At 36.7% G+C, this 22,959-nt stretch overlaps 3 protein-coding genes across 7 annotated transcripts; 2 read left to right on the top strand and 1 right to left on the bottom strand.

The window, feature by feature from the left end:
* Positions 1–3,949: 3,949 nt before the first annotated feature.
* Positions 3,950–11,102, top strand: LOC111283978 (protein PHOSPHATE STARVATION RESPONSE 1-like). Of its 5 annotated transcripts, XM_089758678.1 has the most exons (10): positions 3,950–4,147; positions 6,036–6,382; positions 6,488–6,622; positions 6,716–6,811; positions 6,915–7,125; positions 7,212–7,288; positions 7,397–7,436; positions 8,739–8,796; positions 9,512–9,581; positions 10,348–11,102. In XM_089758678.1, the coding sequence occupies exons 2-10, from the start codon at positions 6,164–6,166 to the stop codon at positions 10,705–10,707; spliced, it is 1,266 nt and encodes a 421-aa protein (XP_089614804.1). In that variant the 5' UTR covers positions 3,950–4,147; positions 6,036–6,163; the 3' UTR covers positions 10,708–11,102. The 5 variants fall into 5 exon arrangements, with proteins under 5 accessions (XP_089614804.1, XP_022728423.2, XP_022728421.2 ...); XM_022872688.2 differs by having other exon boundaries at positions 6,488–6,811; XM_022872686.2 differs by having other exon boundaries at positions 6,036–6,622.
* Positions 11,103–12,698: 1,596 nt separating this feature from the next.
* Positions 12,699–17,311, top strand: CESA4 (cellulose synthase A4). Its single transcript, XM_022872681.2, has 12 exons — positions 12,699–12,812; positions 12,915–13,113; positions 13,220–13,323; positions 13,543–13,609; positions 13,713–13,863; positions 13,985–14,597; positions 14,701–14,838; positions 14,929–15,054; positions 15,157–15,369; positions 15,462–15,980; positions 16,064–16,414; positions 16,514–17,311. Exons 1-12 carry the CDS (start codon positions 12,765–12,767, stop codon positions 17,093–17,095), a joined length of 3,111 nt encoding a protein of 1,036 aa, XP_022728416.1. The 5' UTR covers positions 12,699–12,764; the 3' UTR covers positions 17,096–17,311.
* A 127-nt stretch (positions 17,312–17,438) lies between these two features.
* On the bottom strand, positions 17,439–22,493 carry LOC111283570 (uncharacterized). The gene is given in 4 exon segments (XM_022872144.2): positions 17,439–18,244; positions 18,374–18,710; positions 18,712–20,711; positions 20,714–22,493. Coding segments are annotated over 4 exon segments (3,660 nt in total). The 5' UTR covers positions 21,666–22,493; the 3' UTR covers positions 17,439–17,873.
* Positions 22,494–22,959: the final 466 nt, after the last annotated feature.

Here is a 22,959-nt window from a genome sequence, read left to right as displayed (position 1 = left end):
GAACTTTGTGGACACATGCTTTTCTTGTTACAAAACAATGTTATGAAAGTTAATTTGTTTGAATCTTGTTGGAAAGAAATATCAAAGTGTGTAATGGAAGCTTGATTTAATTTTAAGTTCTAAATTGTTGTGCTATTATTAGTTGAGAAAGTGATGAATCTTTAATAAATAAGGACTAATGGATTTTGGATAAGAATATTTTATGTTCCCTTCATTTTTTAGGCTTTATTGTTGATTGACATTCTTTTAAAAAATGCTTATGTCATGACTCGAAGAGAAATATTTTATAACGATAGTCATAAGATAAACATTCAATGATTCATTATTTTGAGATTTTGTATGGAAGCAAATCTAAGTCTTAGACTTATTGGCATAAAGAAAAAGAAGAAAAACTTTTATTTCTTTAATTTATGGAACAAATGGCTGATAAATTTTGGTTGATTAAGTAATGGTTTAAAGTAAGCACGAGAATTATACCAGAATTTGGAGATATGATCTATTGCTTCAAGTGATCAATCATTTGTACTCATTACGAGGATTATAAAGTAAGAAAGGTTAAGTTTGCATTGTAAAGACATTTGAAGTTCTTGGAAAAGTGAAAAAAAAGTTTAAAATAAAGAATATTGTCACCTTTAATGTTTAGTATATATGATGAATCTATATTAAGAGAATATCTTAGTAAAAGCTATGTGATTGGATATGAGTATTTAAAAATTCAAGATGATATGAGTTTTAACATATTGAAATATATTTTTTTGAATGGTTGATTAGAAAGAACAAGTTTTGAGGCAAAATGATTACTTTTTTCAAAGTTCAATGAAACAATCATATGGTAAGAGATATGATTGCAAAACTAGAGGAATGAGATGTAGATGTAAATCAAGTTTCGAGGACAAAACTTCTTATAAGGATGGGAGAATGTAATATCCCAGCCCAAATAATAATTTGGCTAGACTAATATTAAAGCCCATCAGTTTATTAAGACATTATTTAGTAAAAAAAAAAGGGCTAAAGTATTAGATGAAAGAAAACCTAACTATCATGAAATAAAAAGGAAATAGAGTTTTTCTTCCTTATCTTCTTTAGGGTTAGAGAATATGAAAAATCAAGTTGAAGATTCACAAACAGAAGATACAATCAAGTTAATCCCTTAAAGGTGAGTATATGTCCTTCTTTTATTTAAAAAAAAAATCAAGTTGATTGCTGTTATTTGGAGTTGAAGTTTTAAGAGCAAAACCAAGAAAAATCATGAAAATCTTTCATTAATCTTCATGATCTATTTGGGTAAATTACTGGGCTTTGTTTATTTCATGTTCTTAAGATTTATTGATGATTATTGAATGGAGTTTGAAAGCTGAAAATAAGGATTTGAGTTTTTAAAGATTGAAGGAGAAATTCTATTTTTGGATGAGATGTTGTGATCTGTAATAATGAATTAAAATAGAATTTTATGTTAATGGATAGATTATTGCTGTGATTATTATATATCATTGGAAATCATGTTGAATTTACTTTCTAATGAAATAAACAGAAGTTGAATTCGAGTTCTCTATGAAGAGTTGTTTAATTTCTACTTAAGGATGTATAGGTTGTCTAGTAGCAACAGTAGTGAAGAATTTCAAAATTATTCTTAATTTTTATACAAGGAATTATGTATTGAGCCATACATGTTTGAAAAGGTCATTGAATCTACTTTTCAACGAAATAAGGGGAATTGAATTTGGAGTTTCTTGTGAATAAATGTATAATTTTTATTAGAAGGTATACGGTCTGTTTGGCAGCAGTATATGATGTGGATTTCAAAATTGTTATAACTATTCTACAAGGAATTACGAGGTGTGCCATATATGATTAGAAAGCTTATCAAATCTAGTTTCTAATGCATTAAAGAGATCATAATTTCGATTTGGATATATTGAGATATGACTATTTTAATGAAAATAGGTCAGGTTGCCAATATTAATTAGTTAAGTTAACCTTTGTGTAACTTAGTTGATTTTTGTATAAATGGTCTAAAAAATGATTGATTAAATTCTGATATGTTAAAATGATCTTGGATAGGCCATTAATTATTTTGAGGGAAAAACTAAGTGGTGAAATCGAATGGATGTAAGTAGAATCTCACACACTTTGCTTGTTTTCGAATATATATATATGTTTATAAATAAATAAATATTTTATTTCTTTATTTTCGATGTATGAAAATAGGATCAAACATATGATTATTTTGTGTTTCTCTATACTAATGATGGATCATGCTTATGAATGAAATGAGAAAATAATTTATGTTTAAAGAATGATTTTGTGATGGCTACGTTTTTACATCCCTGAAAAGTGAGATCATCGACACCAGAATTAGTTCTACGACCCTGGCTAATAGGTAATAGTAGTTAGCATAAGGCCTTGGCTAGCGGGTTATAATAGTTAGCAATGATCATGAGGATGAAATTGTCGATACGGCTAATGTCACGGATTATAGCAGTGACCGTAGCTAACGATAAATCAATGATAATGATGATTTATGATGATGATGATTTGCGATGATTTTTAATGATTGATCCATGATTTGATTTAATTATGTTATTTGAATGATAGCATATTTTGCAATGATTTATGAAGTGACATATTTTGACATTGATTTATGAATTTATGAAATATTTGATAAAACGATGATCTTAAAATATTTTGATATTATGATTTGATGAATATTTTGAATGATGTATATGATGTATAAGAAAACGATGCTTGATCTGATAAGATGTGTGAGCTTATACTTACTGAGCTGTGGTTTGCTCATTCTCTTTTTATTTTTTCTTTACAGATGACTAAGTGATAAGTTTGGTTAGTCTTATGTGAAGCTAGAAGATAAAATGAGAAAGATTACTTAGTCATCGGAGAATATGTTGGCCAATAAGATCTTAAGAGATAGTTTTATATTTTATATGGTTTGTATTTGGATATATAAATATGTATTATTGTTGGATTAATGATATAAATTTTACTTGGTAGATTGTTTTAGTGAAGAATTTTAAAATGTTTAAGAAAGAAGGTTTCGTATTACTTTGAGATTTTCTTTAAGGTAATACGACCGTGTTACGTCTTGATATCGGGGCGTGACACATGTGTCAACCAAAATTCTCATGTGCTATGTTTGTGTCTTAGAAATAGTGATTGCACCGGTTAAGATTGAAGCAATTTTTTATTCATCTCGAACCTAATTTTATTTTATATATATAAAATTCGAATGCGTATTAATTTAATAAATTTTTTAATTTTTTAAATTTAAATTAAATTAAATTAAATTTGATATTATATAAAATTATATTTAATTTGATTTAAAATTAATTAAATATTATTTTTTAATATAAATATAAAATCAAATATATAAAAATAAATATAAAATTAAATAAAAATTAAAAAATTAATTTTTTTTATATATAAGATTGAATATGATCGAATTTATTTAAAATTCATGTCTAATTTGATTTTAAATTTTTTATTTAATTTAATTCAATTCGATTTAATAATTAATTAAAAAAATTAATTTTAAAAAATTAAATCGAATCCAAATTAACCTTTTCTATTGAAAAACCATACCGAAGCAGCTCCTAAAAAAAAAAAAACTAAATAAAAAAGAAAAAAGCTTTAACAAAATAAAAAAAAAGAAAAAATGCAGAGGCCCCGATGGCCTTTCAGCAACTGAAAGACCACGTTTCTGATCATATGAGAAACACTAAAGCCCACGTGCAACCCATCAGATATTTTCCCACCCACCTATCAGAGCTCTCCACGTACAGAATTTTGTGGGCCCCACATTTTAATTTCAGACACTTTTTAACTATATTCCCCCTCCTTCACCAGAGAGGTTGTTTTACACGCGCAACGAAACGCTCGTGAGCCAAATCACTGTTTGTTCCTTATTAGCTTCAGGGGCAGAAAGGGCCAAAACAAGAGGCAAAAGCGCACTTGTCACCGTTCACTTCCTTTGATGGGTCAGCGCCGGTGACGGAATTTAAAAAAAACGGCCTTTAATTCTAGAATAATTCCCCCCCCCCCCCCAAGCCTCCTTTCTTGCTGTGACCCAAATTTTGGATTCGATTCTTTTTGGTGGGTTTTGAATCCTGTGAGGTTTCTATCTAGTTTTTGGGTAAGAATCGACGTATCCATTTGCTTGTTTTTGCTTAATTTCGCCTTTTAGAGGTAAAAGATCTGAAATTTATTTTTTTAATGAAGTTTGAGTTAAATTTTTGGTGCTTTCTGAGGTGTTTAAGGTTGTAATTGAATCGGGCTGCCTCCGTTTTTTTTTTTTTTTTTTTTATTGTTTGAGGATAGTAAGTCATTCTTTTGATGCTTTGCATGTTGGGTTATTGGATTTTTCTCTTTGAATTTCACATTTCAGTTGATGGTGAATTTCTTTTGGGTTTTGGTTTTTCTGATGTTTGATTTTTGGAGGTTATTATCACTGTTTTGATGGAATCTTGTGTATTGTATTTAACTGTCAATTGTTTGGATTTTTTTTTAAATTTTTTGTGAAAAATAAGTATTTTGATAGATATTAAATGTAGCATGGTCTCACTGAAGATATATATATATATATATATATATATATATATATATATATATATAGCTCTGGAAAAGGTAGGATTGCTTAAAACATTTATTTAGCCGAGTTGTATGTATATGAGATAAGTTTGCTTGACTTAAAAAGTTTGTTCTTTTAGGGTTGTGTTAACAAAGGGCTGATAAAATTATTAATGGTCATCCAGAAATATGCAATGCCCGCCGTGGTTGAGAGTTAATTTAAGGTATTTTAATGCCTACTTAGTTGTAGGAATAGAAGCATATTTTAGGTTAATGGGATTGGTGGATGGTTGTAGTTAACGCAGGTTGTATTATTGAACTAGCATTTGTAAAGACATATTAGAAGATTTTTTGGAAAGCAAAGCTAAACCTGAAGCATATTGATGGTTAGATATAGCCAAATATGAAAATATCTCATTTTGGAGTAATGAAGTTAGTTTGTGCTTTCTTGGTGATGGAGGAAACTAAAAATAGTGAGTTTAATTTTGCATCTCATTCATTATCAAGGAATGGTGTGTAACAGTCTTGGGCAGTTTTGATTGAAATTATGTCATCACAATATCAGCAAAACAGGTTATAGATACTTTCACAGTAATTGGCTCCGAGGCCGGGAAGGACCTGTATTTTTCACTTTACAAAGACATTATGAATTAATAGACCAATCTGTTCCCTTAGTTTCTCTGGTATACAAACTAGATTCTGCTCTAATGTCTGTGTTCCTGTGCATTTTGAGCTTATAATGATTAATATTGTTTATTCCAAGCATAAATGGCTAATCTGCAAATGTAGTCTCTGCAATTGTTACTTCCTTACTTCTGTGCTGTATTTTTTATGTAGAGAAAAGAGATACGTAAAAATAGATAATAAAGGGAAATTTTGAGCAAAAGGAAGGAAACAAAGGAAATAGAAGTAAAAGATGGAAGAATGGGGGAGGGGAACAGAGAGAACATAGGGAATGGAAATCTTGACACTCAAAAGTCAAATCTCAATTCATAATATCTCAATAACCGAAAGTTACTAGAAATTGAAATACCATAGGTTCATTTATTATAGGTTACTCCATAAACATCAACACAAATATGAAGCTATAAATGCCCATATAATTCCCTAAATACTACAAATTACATTGAAGATGTAAAATATATAAAATAAATGTCTAGGTAATTTAGTTGTCCTATATCGACTTTTTTTTATGATTGAACCAATCAGATCCTTTGTTGGGAATTCCATACTGGGCATCCATTTAAACACGTTGTCATCACTTTGAACATAATCTCTAAGAACGTTTTTAGCCTGTGTTTCTTCTTCTTGTTTGCCTGTTCATCTTAATTTGGTACCAGTATTTCCTAGGAGTTTTCTGGGGTTGATTTTTTTCTTATGTATACATCAATATTTTTAATTTGTTGCATAATGTTTACTGATGCCAAAAGTTTTGACTCTTCTATATGCCATAGCATTTGGTGCAGTAACAAGGGTGCTTCTGGAACTTTTACTGGTTTGTCTGCAGCTGTATGAACTGTGCCAATTAAGCTAACATTGTTTGACAAACAATTGACACCTCATTTTAAATTTGAGAACAAGCATGGAGGCACAACCTTCTTTATCCATTCAGAGATCAGGTGCAAGGCAGCCCAGTAACCTGGGGGTGTCTGGAGGAATGACATCATCTTTACCAGCCGTTTCAACACATTTGGAAGAGACATATCTAAAGTTGCCTGACATTCAACCGGTGTCTGCAGAAAGGGAACTGATGACAAGGCCTCTGGTCCATGCAACTCGTGTACCCACCAATAGTGAAGTGGTTGGTCACATATTTTCATCATCCTCTGGATTTTCGAGTGATCTTCAATACTCATCTGCATCACCACATGAAAAGCTTTTAAGAAATACTCCTTTCATTTCTCAGTCACCAACTAATGCTGCAGCGTTGCCATTACCACAATCTTCAAATTCAGCACTGCCTCAATCTACAATATCAATTCATTACAACAAAGAAAATAGTGGTTCTTGGTCTACAGATCCAGGTTTTCTTGATTTTCCTGTAAGCACCCCTGTCCAGAGCAGTCAAGTTGAAAGCAGTAGTTGTAGTGGTATCATGACATCTGAGGACTTAAGCAAACGGAATGATTGGCAGGAATGGGCAGACCAGCTTATCTCTGATGATGAGGCTTTGGCCTCCAATTGGAATGAGCTTCTTGTTGACAACAATGTTATGGATCTGGAACCAAAGGTGTGGATGTTTTCATACTATGGAAGATTAAGCTTAACCACATAAATTGAATACATTTTGGCATTGTTTATCTTTGTTTCATGTTCCCTTTTTGTTGCTTCAGATGGCATATCAGGTGGCAAAACCATGCACAACCATAGCTGCTCAAAAACCTCAAGTGCATCAGCAGCTTCCTTCTCCATCCATAGAAAGTCGCAGTGTTGTGAACCCCTGTTCATCAACTAATAATGCCCCAGCAAAGCCACGGATGCGATGGACACCAGAACTTCATGAAGCCTTTGTTGAGGCTGTCAACCAACTGGGTGGCAGTGAAAGTGTGTAACTTTCGGCTCTCATGAAATTGCTTGCCTAAAGTTGTTAGGCTTATTGTTTCGATTTGTTTGGTATTTTCAACTTACAGGAGCTACTCCAAAGGGTGTGTTAAAGCTTATGAAAGTTGAAGGCTTGACTATTTATCATGTTAAAAGCCACTTGCAGGTGCATACCCTTCTCTTTTAGTTATTAAATAATTTGTGTCTGTATGTGTGCGCAAAGCCACTGGTTAAATAATCCTTTTTACTGGAGATATCACTCTCTTAACTGCAGAAATACAGAACAGCTAGATACAGACCAGAGTCATCAGAAGGTATATGGCAAGCTTCCTTTAAGTTTCTTCTTTTTTCCTATTTGTGTTACTTCTCTGCAGGCGTGCATCTAGTGCCTGTTTTGCTTTATCAAAAATAATGCTTTGAAGGATTTGGTTCATTCCTTGATACCTGTTTTCATATTTTCTCTTCGTGACTTATGTTGGGTTTGAGGGGATTTATCATAGAGGGATAGTTGAGAGCTATATACTCCATCTTGTCTTCATCAATGAAGTGGAGATCATTTTTTCTTCATTTGGTTAAATTGGTTCCCGAATCTTTAGCTGTCCAGTGAAAATTTATGATGCATGTTTATCATACGCTCAATAGTCCTAACCTCCCCATACTGATATATTAGAAATTGTATTAATATATCCAGATGGGTGGATTGTCGAGACTTGAGAGGTATATAATCCATCTTGTCCTTATCAATAACGTGGAGATAATTTTTTTCTTCATTTGGTAAATCAGTTCTGGAATCTTCAGCTGTACGGTGAAAATTTATGATGCATTTCTATTGTGTGCTCGGTAATCCTATCCTACCATACTGATATATTAGAAATCGTAAATCGTAGCAATGTATTGGATGGATGGAAAGCTAGGGAGATTATTTATGATCCAAGAAGAGATGACATATCTGTTGTGAGATGATTCTGGGTCATTAAGTATCAATACAACAATTTCCTCAGAAGTTTTTTCTGTCTCTGTATCTGTCTTCTTAATGCACACACATGCACATATGCATACAGATCATCTATCCACTCGGGATGCATGCATGATAAGTACTTGATTCTGGTGTTCTGGTTTTGATACCATGCACCCTTTTCTTTTATTTATGTCAATCAAAGCTATGCCTTTGGTTAAAGCCTTCATTTTTTGAATTTACATCCCCCATTCAGTCACATCATCTTGTACTGGTTCGTTTCTTGTCTAGTTTAGAATTTCTTAGTCTGAACCATCTTTGCTAACTTTGCCCTTTCACATCGCTTTGCAAAGGGAGACAGATTTTTTAGTCTACAAATTTCCAATCTTAACTTTATGGGTTTTATTCATTCTATGAGCCTATACCCCCACTGTGCTTTAGAAACAACATGTCAATGTAATGAATTTACCACTCAATTTATCCATGAATGTGGTTATCTTTGTAGTTGGCAAGGATATTTTGTCATGTTCAGTTACTTTGGTTATTGGATAATAACAGATTTAAGAGACTTATATTATGTATAGTGGATCCTCACAACTTCTCAATGTGAGATTGGGAGTGTCACTGTATATCTAGCTGAAATAATGACTCTTGCTTGCAGGATCATCGGAGAAAAAATTGACACCTATCGAGGACATATCATCTCTGGACTTGAAAACGTAAGTAATTTCTAATGATTGTCAAGGATTTCTAATAATCTTGTATGGTATGTTTATTTGATTTTTTTGGCTTATAAAATTGCATAATGGACACATGGTTTGAGCATTTTACACTTGGGGGGCTTTCATAAATTCTGAGTAGCATACTTAGTAATTATCTGGACCTTTGTTGTTATAAAGGAGTGGGATGCTTCCATTTTGTATCGAGGAATTATCACCTTTTAAGAGCATGGTTAGTGACAAAAGGCAAGGGTCTGCTAAAAGTTGTGAGAACTCTACTAACAGAAAGTACTTCATCTTCAAATCTTGCCATCTGTATGCTAAACCCATCATAAGCAAATGTTGATCAGAAACCATGAAAGGGATGATTGATGGGTACCGTTTGTTTGTATTTTCAGTCCCTTAACTGATGTGGAGTTTGATTTCAAATCTTATGTGGTGTTTAAGTTGTGGAATGAATAATGTTGTCATTTGCTTCAAAAAAAAAGAAAAAGTTTGCCACGAATGTTCCTTTGTTATTCTTTTTGGTGAGGAGAGGAAGCTGCAAAATTGACAATTATTTTTCCATTTTGTTGTTGCATTGTACAAAAATTTAATTATAGAAGATTCCAAATGGAATCCAGAAGGAGCAACTTACCTAATGAGGATTCATTGTGTTTATTCGTTTAATTTAGTTCATCATATTAAATGCATTTTTCATTATGAACTGGAACAGGGGTATGGGGATCACGGAAGCTTTGCGGTTACAAATGGAAGTCCAGAAGCGTTTGCATGAACAGCTTGAGGTACAAATTTGTGTCAGAAAGGATTTGGGGACATAAAAGCAGTTTGTACTTGAGAAAATTGAATCAAATAGAATCCATCTTTAAATATGCCTCGCTAAATCAGAGGAATGCAAAATCTTTTCTCCTTTTAGACAAGTAGAAATTATGTTTATAGTGTGCTCTCATTCAGACACTTGTCTTCGGAATTTGAACCTGGACAAAATGATTTTTTTTCCACAAGTAATCGGGGAAGGTGGGAACATCTGCTGCTATTTGCACATTGAGGGGATTTGATGCCATAATCCTATTGGATTGAGCGCATTTAAAGGAAATAGTTTTCTTTGGAGCTGTTTTCACTTGGATATTATGCATTACACCTATTAGATTATGGACATTTTAGACAAGGGTGTCTTTGTTGCTGTGATATCATATCATATGTGCTATAGCTGTTGCATTAGATAACTCAGTTTCTTTTTTGTAGTTTTTTCAGCAACAACTTTGAAGGAAGATATGTTCCCTGACTTGATTACAAATGTCCTTAACAAATCTTAGAATGAAGATTGGCTATCTGAAAGATATTTTGTAGGATACTAGCTTTTGCCATGTCAATATTAAAGACACATTGGCTTAAACAGTATGCTGATTTACTATTTAGTGCATCCATTATGCCTTGTGGAGGTGTGCAACATTAGAGTCAAAGTTCTGACTGAGCTTATTACTCATTGATGTTTCTGTTTTTGCTCTGGTGCCTGTTGGTGTAACGTTGATACCTTTCCTTTTCCTGCAGATTCAAAGAAATTTACAGTTGCGAATAGAAGAACAGGGAAGGTACCTCCAAATGATGTTTGAGAATCAAAAGTCAGGTTTAGACAAGCTGAAGGTGTCGTCTTCTAATCTGGAGAATCCGCCCACTTTGTCTTCAGATGCTACCAAAGAATCTCCTGCAAAAAATGAACTGGAAGCCTCCCAGATGGATAATGTAAATTCAGGAACTGACCCTGTTAATGCCAACTCAATATTGGAGATAAGTTCACAAGAAATGGGTGGAGAGAAAAAGGCACCTGAAACTGGTGATCTAGAGAAAGCTGAATCCTGTGTTTCTGAGTTGAGTTCACAACCCTCGAAGCGTCCAAGATTTGAAGAATAAGTTATAACAGCTTTGAACTGACTAGCATAATTATTTGATGGATAATTTCACTATTAGGATAGACCATGTTGCGATAAGGATAGAGCTTTTGAAGTTTTAAGGTCCTCTCTCCCCTCTTGTTATGTCCTGGTGGACAATTGCCTAAGCACTATGATTTTAGTTGATAAAACAAAAGCTTATAAGAAGGCTGAGTTTGACTTTCCAGTCTCCAATGTCCTGAAGTGAAAATGAGGTGCATTAAATACAGTTGCCCAAATTGCATTAGTTATCCCAGTGAAAATGTCCCGTTTTGTGGGGAATATTGCTGTCCGAAATTGTTAAAAAATACCAATAAAACTCCTACTCCTAGATTTTGTACATGACTTTAATTACAATCCTTCTGTTAGCCACCAGAATCACGTGCAATATGCTATATATTAAATGTACATTTGTATTTGTTAGTTTTTCCTTCAGGAAAAGGAAATTTTGAACTCTTTTTCAGTGTATCTGGGGATGTATATCCATCCTCTACTATCCTGGGGTGTCATTCAGAGTTCTAGGCATATAAGAAAAAGAAAGTTTGCACGAACTGATGGAAGCTGCACTGGCGGACGTACAAGGCTACAGGAACTGGGAATACCTTACAATCTTGCTATGGTGAAAGAAACAAATAAATGGAGAATGCAGAGCAAACGCATGGCTTCCAAGGTGTTTTAAGCACTTCCTGCCATTAATATTTCTGATACAAACAGTGCGTAGGCTTGAGCATAACACAAGCCATAGCAAACCAGCGGCTTGATTGAACCTGCCACCATGGTTAAATCTTTACCAGGAAAAGATATTCCTCAGTTTCAATTTCGAGGAACATGATTGTTTACCTAATACTATTGGTTTGATTATGGACTCTAGAACTAGTTGTCCTGTCCCGTAAGAAAATTGACAACAGGTTAGAGTAGGATCAAGGTTATGGTAAGAAAAGAACAGAAGGCAACGCGTATTTATGATTTTCCATTTAGCTGCTGGGTAGGTTTTTTATTTTATTTTATTATAAGATTAATATATCTCTCCTTTTGTCATTTTTCATGTTTTCTATTTTCTCTTGTTGAGGGGCCAATTTGCTTTGTTATTTTTAGATTTTGCTTAACAACACAGCATCTATGCCTATGGTTGGATTAAAAGAGTAGAATCGCATGATATATATATATATGAAAGTATAAAAACAGGTATTAAGGCAGCCAAAAATTTCGAATTTTAAGAATAAGAATAGGTCTAAACGATCTTTTGACGTTAAATATTTAAAATTCGATAAATAATTTTACTTATAAAATTAAAAAATTTTATTAAAAGTATTTAAAAAATAAATTCAAATAAATTCTTGAATTTATTTTTTGTTCTTTCCAAAAAAAGTAACAGAAAATTAGTGAAATTAAAAACTAGTGGCAATTTTTTAACATGTTTCATGATATTAAAAATATAAGGAACAGACGAGAGATTTTTTATTACAATAATGAAGTATACATAATGTTAATGTCAGATTTATTCCTAGAACCATTTTCTTATTTTGTCAAAACAATAGTGAATCAATGCTTGGTTTTTGCGCATGGTGGGGTACGTGACACATGCAAGAGATGCGTAAATGTTTACCCTCCACCTCTGGCTAAGTTTATTTGTTAGGAAGAAGTTAGTGTCAGCCTTCAAGAGATGATGAGACGACGTCCCTGCCTTTGAGTCGAAGCTAACTATTCAAAGAAAAAAAAAAGAAAACAGAAGACCCAGGCGTTGCACACTGCTCGCGGAAGCAAGCAAACCTTTCCTTGTCCCTCCTACCGCACCTGTAACGTCTCTTGGACTCAAACCTACGACTTCTCAACTCACAGTTTGGTAGACACTCTCTCACGTTTCTCCCTTGCATTACACACCCCGTTCACCCCCGCCCCTTCCCTGACATTTCACTTACCTTCTTCACTCTTCCCTCTACCTTATAATACCCTCTTCTCCCTTTCTCTTCCTTCAACCATCTCTCTGTCTCATATCCTTTTCATCTCCCTTCACTTCTTGTTTCTTTTTCTTTGTTTGCCATGGCCTCAAGCACCATGGCTGGCTTTGGTTCACTGGCCGTAGACGAGGTACTTTCTTAATTTTTCCTTCTTCTATACCTTTCTATATTGCTATTGCTGCTGTAACTTGTAATGTGTTTCTTAATTGTGATCGTGTAATGTGGGTGGCAGAACCGGCCTCCGACCCGGCAGTCTTCAGGGAAATTATGCAAAGTTTGTGGGGATGAGATTGGGCACAGGGAAGATGGAGTGTTGTTTGTAGCTTGTCATGTGTGTGGCTTCCCGGTTTGCCGTCCTTGTTATGAGTATGAGAGGAGTGAAGGAACCCAGTGTTGCCCTCAGTGCAACACTCGCTACAAGCGTCACAAAGGTTAATTTGTTTAACTATCATTTCATTTTATCTCCATTATATATGTTAGAGAAATTAATTTGAACAGGTACCCCATAATATTATTTCATCTTTCCTTGTAGCGCAGGTAGTCCAAGAATTGCAGGAGATGAGGAAGACAACTCTGACCAAGATGATTTTGATGATGAATTTCAGATTAAGAACCGCAAAGATGACTCAGATCGACAACATGTACGTTTCTGAACTTTCTAAAAATTACAGTTTTGTCTTGAATAATAATAATAATAATAATAATCTGATCAGATAGTCTAAATTTCAAATAATGGTTGTCCATGTTTTAGTCTAAATTTCAAATAATGGTTGTCCATGTTTTTGACTTATTAACTTATCAGCTATAATAAGTTGATTGAAGTAAAAGATATACTAAGGCCAAGTTGGTCAATTTTGCAGGAAAATGGGGACTATAATAATCAGCAATGGCATCCCAATGGTCAAGCTTTCTCAGTTGCAGGAAGCAGTAAGTGCAACAAAATGTTCATGTTTTATGTTCATTTGCTTTCCTTTTTCGAAACCCTGATTTGTTTTACTATATTTACGGGTGGGTTGTCAATGGTGTGCAGCTGCTGGGAAGGATTTTGAAGGCGATAAAGAGATTTATGGCAGCGCAGAATGGAAAGAGAGAGTTGAGAAATGGAAAGTCAGGCAAGAAAAAAGAGGTTTGGTAAGCAACGATGGTGGGGGAAATGATCAAGCTGAAGAAGATGATTACCTGTAAATTTCTCTTTTATCTATTTTTCTTGCATTTTAAACCTCTGGGTAGCACAGTATATATGTGTGTAAAGGAAAATTTATACCACCCTGTAACAACACTTTTTTTCCATTTCTTTTGCAGCCTGGCTGAAGCTCGACAACCTCTCTGGCGAAAAGTCCCAATTCCCTCAAGCCTGATCAACCCTTATCGGATAGTCATCGTCCTCCGATTCATCATTCTGGCCTTTTTCCTCCGTTTTCGTATTCTAACACCTGCCTATGATGCTTATCCCTTATGGCTCATCTCTGTTATATGTGAAGTATGGTTTGCCTTCTCCTGGATACTCGACCAGTTCCCCAAATGGTTCCCCATTACTCGTGAAACTTACCTGGATCGCCTCTCCTTGAGGTTTGAGCGTGAGGGAGAGCCAAATCAACTAGGCGCAGTTGATCTCTTCGTGAGTACTGTTGACCCTCTTAAAGAACCTCCCATCATAACAGCTAACACAGTTCTATCAATTTTGGCTGTCGATTATCCTGTCGAGAAAGTGTGTTGTTATGTGTCAGATGATGGCGCTTCCATGCTTCTTTTCGACACACTATCTGAAACTGCTGAGTTTGCGAGGAGGTGGGTACCATTTTGCAAGAAGCATAATGTCGAGCCTAGGGCACCTGAGTTTTATTTCTCCGAGAAGATTGATTACTTAAAAGACAAGGTGCATCCCAGCTTTGTGAAAGAACGCAGAGCCATGAAAGTAAGTTGCCAAACTCGCTGTTCACTTTTTTTTCTGCTACCAGTGTCGTCATCGTGTTAAAACATGAACAAGGGTTTAAGATATTGCTTATGGTTTACTGTAGAGGGAATATGAAGAATTTAAAGTGAGGATCAATGCACTAGTAGCAAAAGCTCAGAAGAAACCAGAAGAAGGATGGGTGATGCAGGATGGCACTCCGTGGCCTGGAAATAACACTCGTGATCATCCTGGAATGATTCAGGTAATTTGATAAGACCATGAAATATCTTTTTATCCCTGAAAATTAAAGACCAGATCATAGTGGAACTTAAAAGCTACTTGCAATTTACAGGTCTATCTAGGAAGTGCCGGTGCACTTGATGTAGATGGTAAGGAGCTGCCTCGGCTTGTCTATGTTTCTCGTGAGAAACGACCTGGTTATCAGCACCACAAGAAAGCCGGTGCCGAGAATGCTCTGGTAATTACTGTTTAGTCTAATTTCTTGTTTGTTTTGTTTGGAGATCAAAAGGATGCAGTTAATGATTTATTGCCCTTGTTGGATCATGGATGTCATTGCCAGGTTCGAGTCTCTGCGGTGCTTACTAACGCACCCTTCATATTGAATCTGGATTGTGATCACTACATCAACAACAGCAAGGCCCTAAGGGAAGCTATGTGCTTTTTAATGGATCCCCAGTTTGGAAAGAAGCTTTGCTATGTTCAATTTCCACAGAGGTTTGATGGTATTGATCGTCACGATAGATATGCCAATCGAAACGTTGTCTTCTTCGATGTAAGTCAAACTTTTTGTTTGCAATTTTTTTTTTTGTCATTTTGATTTTGAAAATTTAGTACCTAAAGTCTACAACGCAATTGTGGTTATAGATCAACATGCTAGGATTAGATGGGCTTCAAGGCCCTGTATATGTAGGCACAGGGTGTGTCTTCAACAGGCAGGCACTGTACGGCTATGATCCACCAGTGTCCGAGAAGCGACCAAAGATGACATGTGACTGCTGGCCTTCATGGTGTTGCTGTTGCTGTGGAGGGTCAAGGAAAAAATCAAAGAAGAAAGGAGAGAAAAAGGGCTTACTTGGAGGTCTTCTATTCAGCAAGAAGAAGAAGAAAATGATGGGAAAAAACTATGTGAGAAAGGGGTCCGCACCGGTCTTCGATCTTGAAGAGATTGAAGAGGGGCTTGAAGGATACGAGGAATTGGAGAAATCATCACTTATGTCACAGAAGAATTTTGAGAAACGATTTGGGCAGTCACCAGTCTTCATTGCTTCAACTCTGATGGAAAATGGTGGCCTTCCTGAAGGCACCAATACCACATCACTTATTAAGGAAGCCATTCATGTAATCAGCTGTGGCTATGAAGAGAAAACAGAGTGGGGCAAAGAGGTGAGCAACATTATAAACGAGCCCCTGGTCCCAGTATATATATTTGAGGGGATTACTGACGATGAAAATTGTTTGCTTTACAGATTGGATGGATTTATGGGTCAGTCACAGAAGATATTTTAACAGGTTTCAAGATGCATTGTAGAGGATGGAAGTCAGTTTACTGTGTACCAAAAAGACCAGCATTCAAAGGGTCAGCTCCAATCAATCTATCAGATCGTTTGCACCAAGTTCTGAGATGGGCACTCGGCTCCGTAGAAATTTTCCTCAGTCGTCATTGCCCACTTTGGTATGGCTATGGTGGAAAACTGAAATGGCTGGAGAGGCTTGCTTACATCAACACCATCGTTTACCCTTTCACTTCGATCCCTTTACTCGCATATTGTACTATTCCTGCGGTTTGTCTCCTGACTGGAAAATTTATCATCCCAACTGTAAGTATTATTGGAGATTGCCTGGTAAAACATTCTGAAATCAGATTTTTATTCCAAGAACCTGATTCTTTAAGCTTGACCATTTTGTTTTCTTTGCAGCTGAGCAATCTTACAAGTGTATGGTTCTTGGCACTTTTCCTTTCCATCATAGCAACTGGTGTGCTTGAACTTCGATGGAGCGGAGTTAGCATCCAAGACTGGTGGCGCAATGAACAATTCTGGGTGATTGGTGGTGTCTCTGCACATCTTTTTGCTGTCTTCCAAGGCCTGCTCAAAGTCCTTGGTGGAGTTGACACCAACTTTACTGTAACAGCAAAAGCCGCAGATGATGCCGAGTTTGGTGAGCTTTACCTCTTCAAATGGACCACCCTTCTAATCCCTCCAACAACTCTAATAATATTGAACATGGTGGGAGTCGTGGCTGGGGTTTCTGATGCTATTAATAATGGTTATGGCTCATGGGGTCCCTTGTTCGGCAAGCTATTCTTCGCCTTCTGGGTCATTCTTCATCTCTATCCTTTCCTCAAAGGTTTGATGGGAAGGCAAAACAGGACTCCAACCATTGTTGTATTGTGGTCTATACTTCTTGCATCAATTTTCTCACTGGTCTGGGTTCGGATTGATCCTTTCTTGCCCAAGCAAACAGGTCCTGTCCTCAAACAATGTGGTGTGGAATGCTGATCAGTTATGCCACTAATTCTCATTATTTCCTTTTGGCTGTATGCCACTATTGTTTGCTTTGATTCTCCAAATCTTTTGGAAGGTTTTGAAGGGATTTATATTGTGTATAAAGTCACTTAAGGTTTTGTTTGTAATGCAAGAGAGGGTGTGATTGACCAATACAAGCATGTAAGATCTCTATTATGAGCAAAACAAATTGCCCACTTACTCCATAAATTGTACAAGGTGACTACCTTTCCAGAACTCCATTGCTGTCGCATGTCAATGGCACATTTTCCAAGGCAAGTGGACAGTGTATATCGCAGGAGCCAATGTTCCCACTTAAGTCAAAAGTCAATTTCTGACCAGAGAAAAAAAAGTACTTTGTAATAAGGGCTATACTAATTCTTACTCTACTTAAAAAACAATGCAAAGACTGAAGTTTTCACACTAAAAAAGCAAGGGTTATGTTACAAAAAAGTTGAATATTGCTCTTGCAATTTGATAATTGGTAGTTGAAGCATGGAGGAAAAGTAGAGCCAGTGAAAATTGGTCCCCAGCCTGGGTTCAACCCAGGACTGCTCTGCGGCCAACACCTTCTGAACCTTTGAATTCCAATCTCTTATTGGTTATATGGGTTATAATGAAACAAATACACTCTGTAACAGAAGAAAAATATGGTACAAGGCACAAGCATATTACTTTACGTAACAAAAATGTACTAAAAACTGGCTCCTAAATGAACTACTAGTATTTGACTCCCCCAGATTGAAAACTTCCTATTCTTTCAGTCTTTGTTCTATTTCTGAAATCTAGATAGTTTGCTAATAGTTATTGCTCCCAGTGGCTCACCCAAGCAAGCCTGTGTTCTTGCTGATAATTCTTGTGCCACAAAACGCATTGTTGGTCGTGACTCGGGTACGGAACGTATGCACGCTAAGCCTATGGTGACAATAAATACAATTTCCTCTGTTATTTGGTCAGTGGGAGGTGGAAGTCGTTGGTCCAGAAGATCCTTCAGAAGCAATTCTTTGTTGTTTGATAACAATGCCACTGATGACAGGGAATTCAAGAGCTCGCCTGGGTGCTTTCCCATCATAATCTCTAATGCCACCACTCCAAAGCTGTAAACATCGCAATTTGTTGTGACCCGCATTGTGAGTGCAAGCTCTAAAGACCAAGAAATTAAACAAAGTCAGCAATCAAATTGCAATTGAAAACTAAGAAGAAAAAGAAAGTTACTGCCAATTTGCCAAAGCAGCATCTAATGAAACATAATTAAGTAAATTGTTTACTAACCTGGTGCCATGTACCCATAAGAACCAGCAACCGTGGTCCAGTTGGATGAATTTGGATTCAACAACCTTGCAGTGCCAAAATCCGAGAGCCTTGGCTCATAATCTTCCTCAAGCAGAATGTTATTCAAAGTTATGTCTCGGTGAATGACAGGTGGAGAACAATCATGATGCAAGCAAGCAATTGCATGAGCTAATCCTTGCACAATTTTCACCCTTGTAGCCCATCCTAACTCAACTCCCTTTTGTGATCCATATAATACACGTCCCAAACTACCTGTTTCCAGATACTCGTAAACCAAGTATGTGCCACCCCCTTTAGAACAGTATCCATACAACTTTTATGATATTCCGATGCCTAATTTCTGTCAACATATGAATCTCATTCTCAAAACTCCTGTGGTTTGTTACTTGAATATCGCTGGAATCTGACAAATGGAGTTTTTTAACTGCAAAAACTTGACCTGAGGGCAATACTGCTCTGTAAACGCTTCCAAATCCTCCATTCCCGATGCAGTACTTATCAGCAAAGCCTTCTGTGGCTTTTTCAATGTCACTAAATATGAATTTTCCTTCTCTTTCCCAAATGGTAGACTCAGAAACATCAGTCCTTTTACTACCTTTAATCTCCTCATCAAGCATTTTGCTTTGCCTGTGACAAAGAAACACTACAGCAGCAATTGTTGCTAGAATTAATATGGCACAGATGGGGACAATGATAGCGATAAGAACATTCTTGCTATTAGACTTGTTCTTTGTGGGACTTGAAGTGCAAGGAGTTAATCCTTCAGCATCTCCACACAAACCTGAGTTTCCAACAAAAGCATTTCCAGAAGCATTTTGGAACACACCACCACTTAGAATCGGCCCTGTTAACTCATTGTAGGAGAAATCAAATGAATGGAGACTAATCATGCTGGACAATGAAGTTGGGATTCGGCCTGAGAGATTGTTATGTGAAACGTTTAGATTCTCCAATAATGCAAGCTTCCCTAGATCTTGAGGGATTGAACCTGAGAGTGAATTGCTGCTGAGATCCAGTAAATACTGCAAAACTGATAAGCTACCTATTTCTCGTGGAATTTCACCAGATAAATTTTTTTGACTCAAGTTCAAGCTCAATAACCTGCCACAATTCTCAACTTCTCCTGGTATTTCTCCTGCCAATTTGTTCCCCGATAGATCAAGGTACTCTAAACTCACCAAGTTGCTCACAATCTGAGTTATTTCACCTGTCAGATGATTCTGGCTCAAATTAAGGTTGAACAACTTGCTCAAATTTCCCAGTTCCAAAGGGATATCTCCGGTCAACGCATTGACCTCCAGGTTCAGAACACGCAACTGACTCAACTTCCCAAGCTCAGCAGGAATTCCACCAGAAATTCTGTTTCTGTCCATTTGTAGATTGGTTAGTTTTTGGCATTCTCCCCACTCAGGCGAGATTTCACCAGTAAATTGATTGTCACTAAGAGCAATAAAGTCAAGATTAGGATGAACTCCAAATGCATTCGTGATGTTAGCCGTAAATTGGTTCCCATCAAACCGGACTCTTTTTAACCTTGTACAGTTCCTCAAGCAAGCTGGCAATGACCCTGTGAACATATTTTCATTTACCGTGAAATTTTCAAGAGCAAAACCACTGCACAATTCAGGCGGCAATTCTCCAGAGAAGGCATTGTTCGAAAAGCTTACATAATGCAACCCAGGACTACTCTTCCCAAAATCCCGAGGAATGCTACCCCAGAAATTATTGGTGAACACGGAGAATGCTAATAGGTTAGTGAGGTCAGAAATTGTGTCCGGTAATTCCCCATGAAAGACATTTGTGTTGATATCAAGACACTGCAGGGATGTCATATTTCCAACCTCTGGTGCAATTGTGCCGCTAAGATTATTATAAAAAAGCTGTAAACCTTCAAGGTTTGAGAGACTCCATATAGTAGGAGGAATTGGACCCGAAAGCTGATTGTCAGAAAGGTCTAAAGTTTTCATGGAATTCAAGTTTCCAATCTCTGAAGGAATTGAGCCAGAAAGTTTATTTTTATAGAGAAAGAGGAAGCGGAGCTTTTTCAATAGGCCTATTTCTGGTGGAATCCTCCCTGTGAAGGAATTGTTTTGAAGTTGCAAAGACGTTAAGTTGGTCCAATTAGAAATAAGAGATGGTGGGATCTCGCCTTCAAGAGAATTTTCAGATAAACCCAGGGCAGTTATTTTTGTAAGTTGCGACAAGGAGATAGGCAACTTCCCACTCAGTTGATTCCCAGCTAAGGCCAAAAAGGTGAGGTTAGTACAGGAACCAAGCTCGGATGGGATTGTAGAATTTAAGTCATTCGAGCGAAACTTTTCTTGAGCTTTTTTAGTTGGCCCAAAGAAGATGGAATCTTCCCTTCAAACGAATTTTGAAACAAGTCAATTGTTTCAAGATCAGTCATGATTCCTATACTCTCAGGAATTGAACCATTCAACTTATTGGTTCGTAGTTGAAGATCTATGAGTTTTGAAAGCTTGGAAATGTTTGACGATAATGGTCCTTCAAAGGAATTACTTGAGAGATTGAGATGCTCAAGCTTGCTCAGATTGGTGTACAATGATTCTGGTATTGGACCAATCAAGCTATTCAATGACAAGTCTAGGAAAGTAAGATTATGACAGTTGAGTATAAATTGAGGGAATTCCAATTGAAGTTCATTGTAAGCTAGGCTGAGGTGTGTCAAAAAAGGCATGGCCATGAAATTGGACGAGTCAGAAGAATTAAAGTAGTTGTATGCAAGGTCGAGGTACCTTACATTTTGGAGATTGCTAACTTGATAAGGAATAATGCCACTGAGATTGTTGTCGGATAGACTCAGATATTGAAGCTCTGATAGACGACCCATCTCCAGCGGTATGTTTCCTTGAAAAGAGTTTTTGCTCAAATCCAAGACAATCAGCTTGGTCAGAGTACCAATGGCGGACGGTATTGGCCCATTCATAGTGCTATTCATGAGGTCGAAGCGCATGAGATTGGCAAATGGAGTGAAATTGAATTGAGCGATGGAACCAGACATGTTTGCATTGGATAAGTTGATTTCGGAGACTGTTCCACTGCCATCGCAGGTAATGAAAGTCCAGTTGCAGAGGTTGTTGAGATTAGAAAGGGACCAAGAATTGAGAGAAGGTGGCGAAAACAACAAGCTGTTCTTCCATTGGATGAGTGCTTCCGCTTGTGTTCTTGCTGAACATGTGATCTTCAATGGAAGTAAAGAAAGCATGACAACATGGAAGAGAACAAGACAGGGATTTGGAAAAGTCGACATGCTTTTAAGTTGGGTTGAGTTCAGAACTATTTCAGATGAACTTTATTATAGACAAGAGAAAGGCAGATATTTTCCATGCCGTGAACATTCAATTTCCAAGTCTTCTGCAGGCTGCCATCAATTGCCTTCGCTCAATACTTAATCAATTAAATATGGACCAAATGCAGCATCACCACTAAGGTTATGATAGTTGACTGTAGAAAAACCCATAAATTTGACTTGGGAAGGTGATTCGAAGTTGCGATATGCCCAATGTCATGGTTAGGTGTTGGTGTGCCTTGGTCCTACCATGACTACCCCGATCTTGAGCAGCGGACAAGATCTAGTCCATGGCATGGTGATCCTTGATTGAGTGTGCGGGCAAGCACGGGCCTTGGAGTAGGTTTTGGTGCGGGCACCCTAGAGTTTGTTAGCTGGTCTGGTGTTCTTGGTTGAAGCTGGGTATGGGCACTTTCGAGTGAGTTGGCAGAGCAACGTGTAGAATCTTGACATTTTGCCGAGCAAATGGAAGATTACGGCACCTTGAGTTGGTTAGGGAGAAAAGATCTCCATTTCAAATATTGTTATGGTTCCTGGTAGCATAGCTGTAAAAACTTCTACGCTCTTTATAAAAGACGTCTGGTGTCAGTTCTCTATTACCTCTTTGGCTAGCAAGCAGGTGGGGGCTTTACTAGTCTAAAGTGAGCTACTTCTAGGCACATGTGGTGTCTAGGTCAATGAGCATCGTTGGGTCATGAGTGTTACATGGTGTCTCCTCAGGTCATGGTAAACCTAGGGATAGTTGGGGCCGACAATCCTCATATCTCACCTTTGTGTTAAATCGTGAAGTTAGATGCTAGCATTTGTTATGCCTTTCGATTTTCCCTCATTAAACTAGATCGATAAGTAACCAAGAATCATGAGATGATGCTTGTGTAGGAGGGGCACCAATGAGCCTAAGGGATAAGTGAGCTAGCAAGCAAGCACACTACTAGACCCCATTACCACTTAATAGCATGGGTAGGAGTGTGCTACAGCTGAGGCAGTATACTCGAGTAACTCAATGAGGTATGAGCATGATGGTGGGTGTCCATCATATGAACAAGCAACCTAAAGCGAGGTTAAGGGGTGAGGCCTCAAGATGTAAGCTCTGTGGTTGGTGAGTTGGGCCTCGTATGGCTCTAGGCTAGCTGTAAATCAACACTTATGTCATGCCTCAGGGTTTTAAGCACAAGAGTTTTGGATAGTCCTTGCAGGCATGGTGTTGAGTTTTCACAATGCTATATTTATATACTATAATGAGAACAGGGTTGCA

Source organism: Durio zibethinus, chromosome 3 (assembly GCF_047325235.1).
Source record: "Durio zibethinus cultivar Kanyao isolate XHJ-2024 chromosome 3, ASM4732523v1, whole genome shotgun sequence".
In the NCBI taxonomy this organism is placed as follows: domain Eukaryota; kingdom Viridiplantae; phylum Streptophyta; class Magnoliopsida; order Malvales; family Malvaceae; genus Durio; species Durio zibethinus.
Note: the sequence above shows the minus strand (reverse complement) of the source record. Positions and strands in the feature narration are given on the sequence as shown.

Bases quoted from the DNA above. Each gene is read 5' to 3' on its own strand.
- LOC111283978 (XM_022872682.2), top strand. From the start codon at position 6,164: ATGGAGGCACAACCTTCTTTATCCATTCAGAGATCAGGTGCAAGGCAG. The intron at 7,437-8,738 runs GTATATGGCAAG...TCTTGCTTGCAG, and splicing joins CAGACCAGAGTCATCAGAAG to GATCATCGGAGAAAAAATTG. The intron at 9,582-10,347 runs GTACAAATTTGT...CTTTTCCTGCAG, and splicing joins GTTTGCATGAACAGCTTGAG to ATTCAAAGAAATTTACAGTT.
- CESA4 (XM_022872681.2), top strand. From the start codon at position 12,765: ATGGCCTCAAGCACCATGGCTGGCTTTGGTTCACTGGCCGTAGACGAG. The intron at 13,610-13,712 runs GTAAGTGCAACA...AATGGTGTGCAG, and splicing joins TTTCTCAGTTGCAGGAAGCA to CTGCTGGGAAGGATTTTGAA. The intron at 14,839-14,928 runs GTAATTTGATAA...TGCAATTTACAG, and splicing joins ATCATCCTGGAATGATTCAG to GTCTATCTAGGAAGTGCCGG.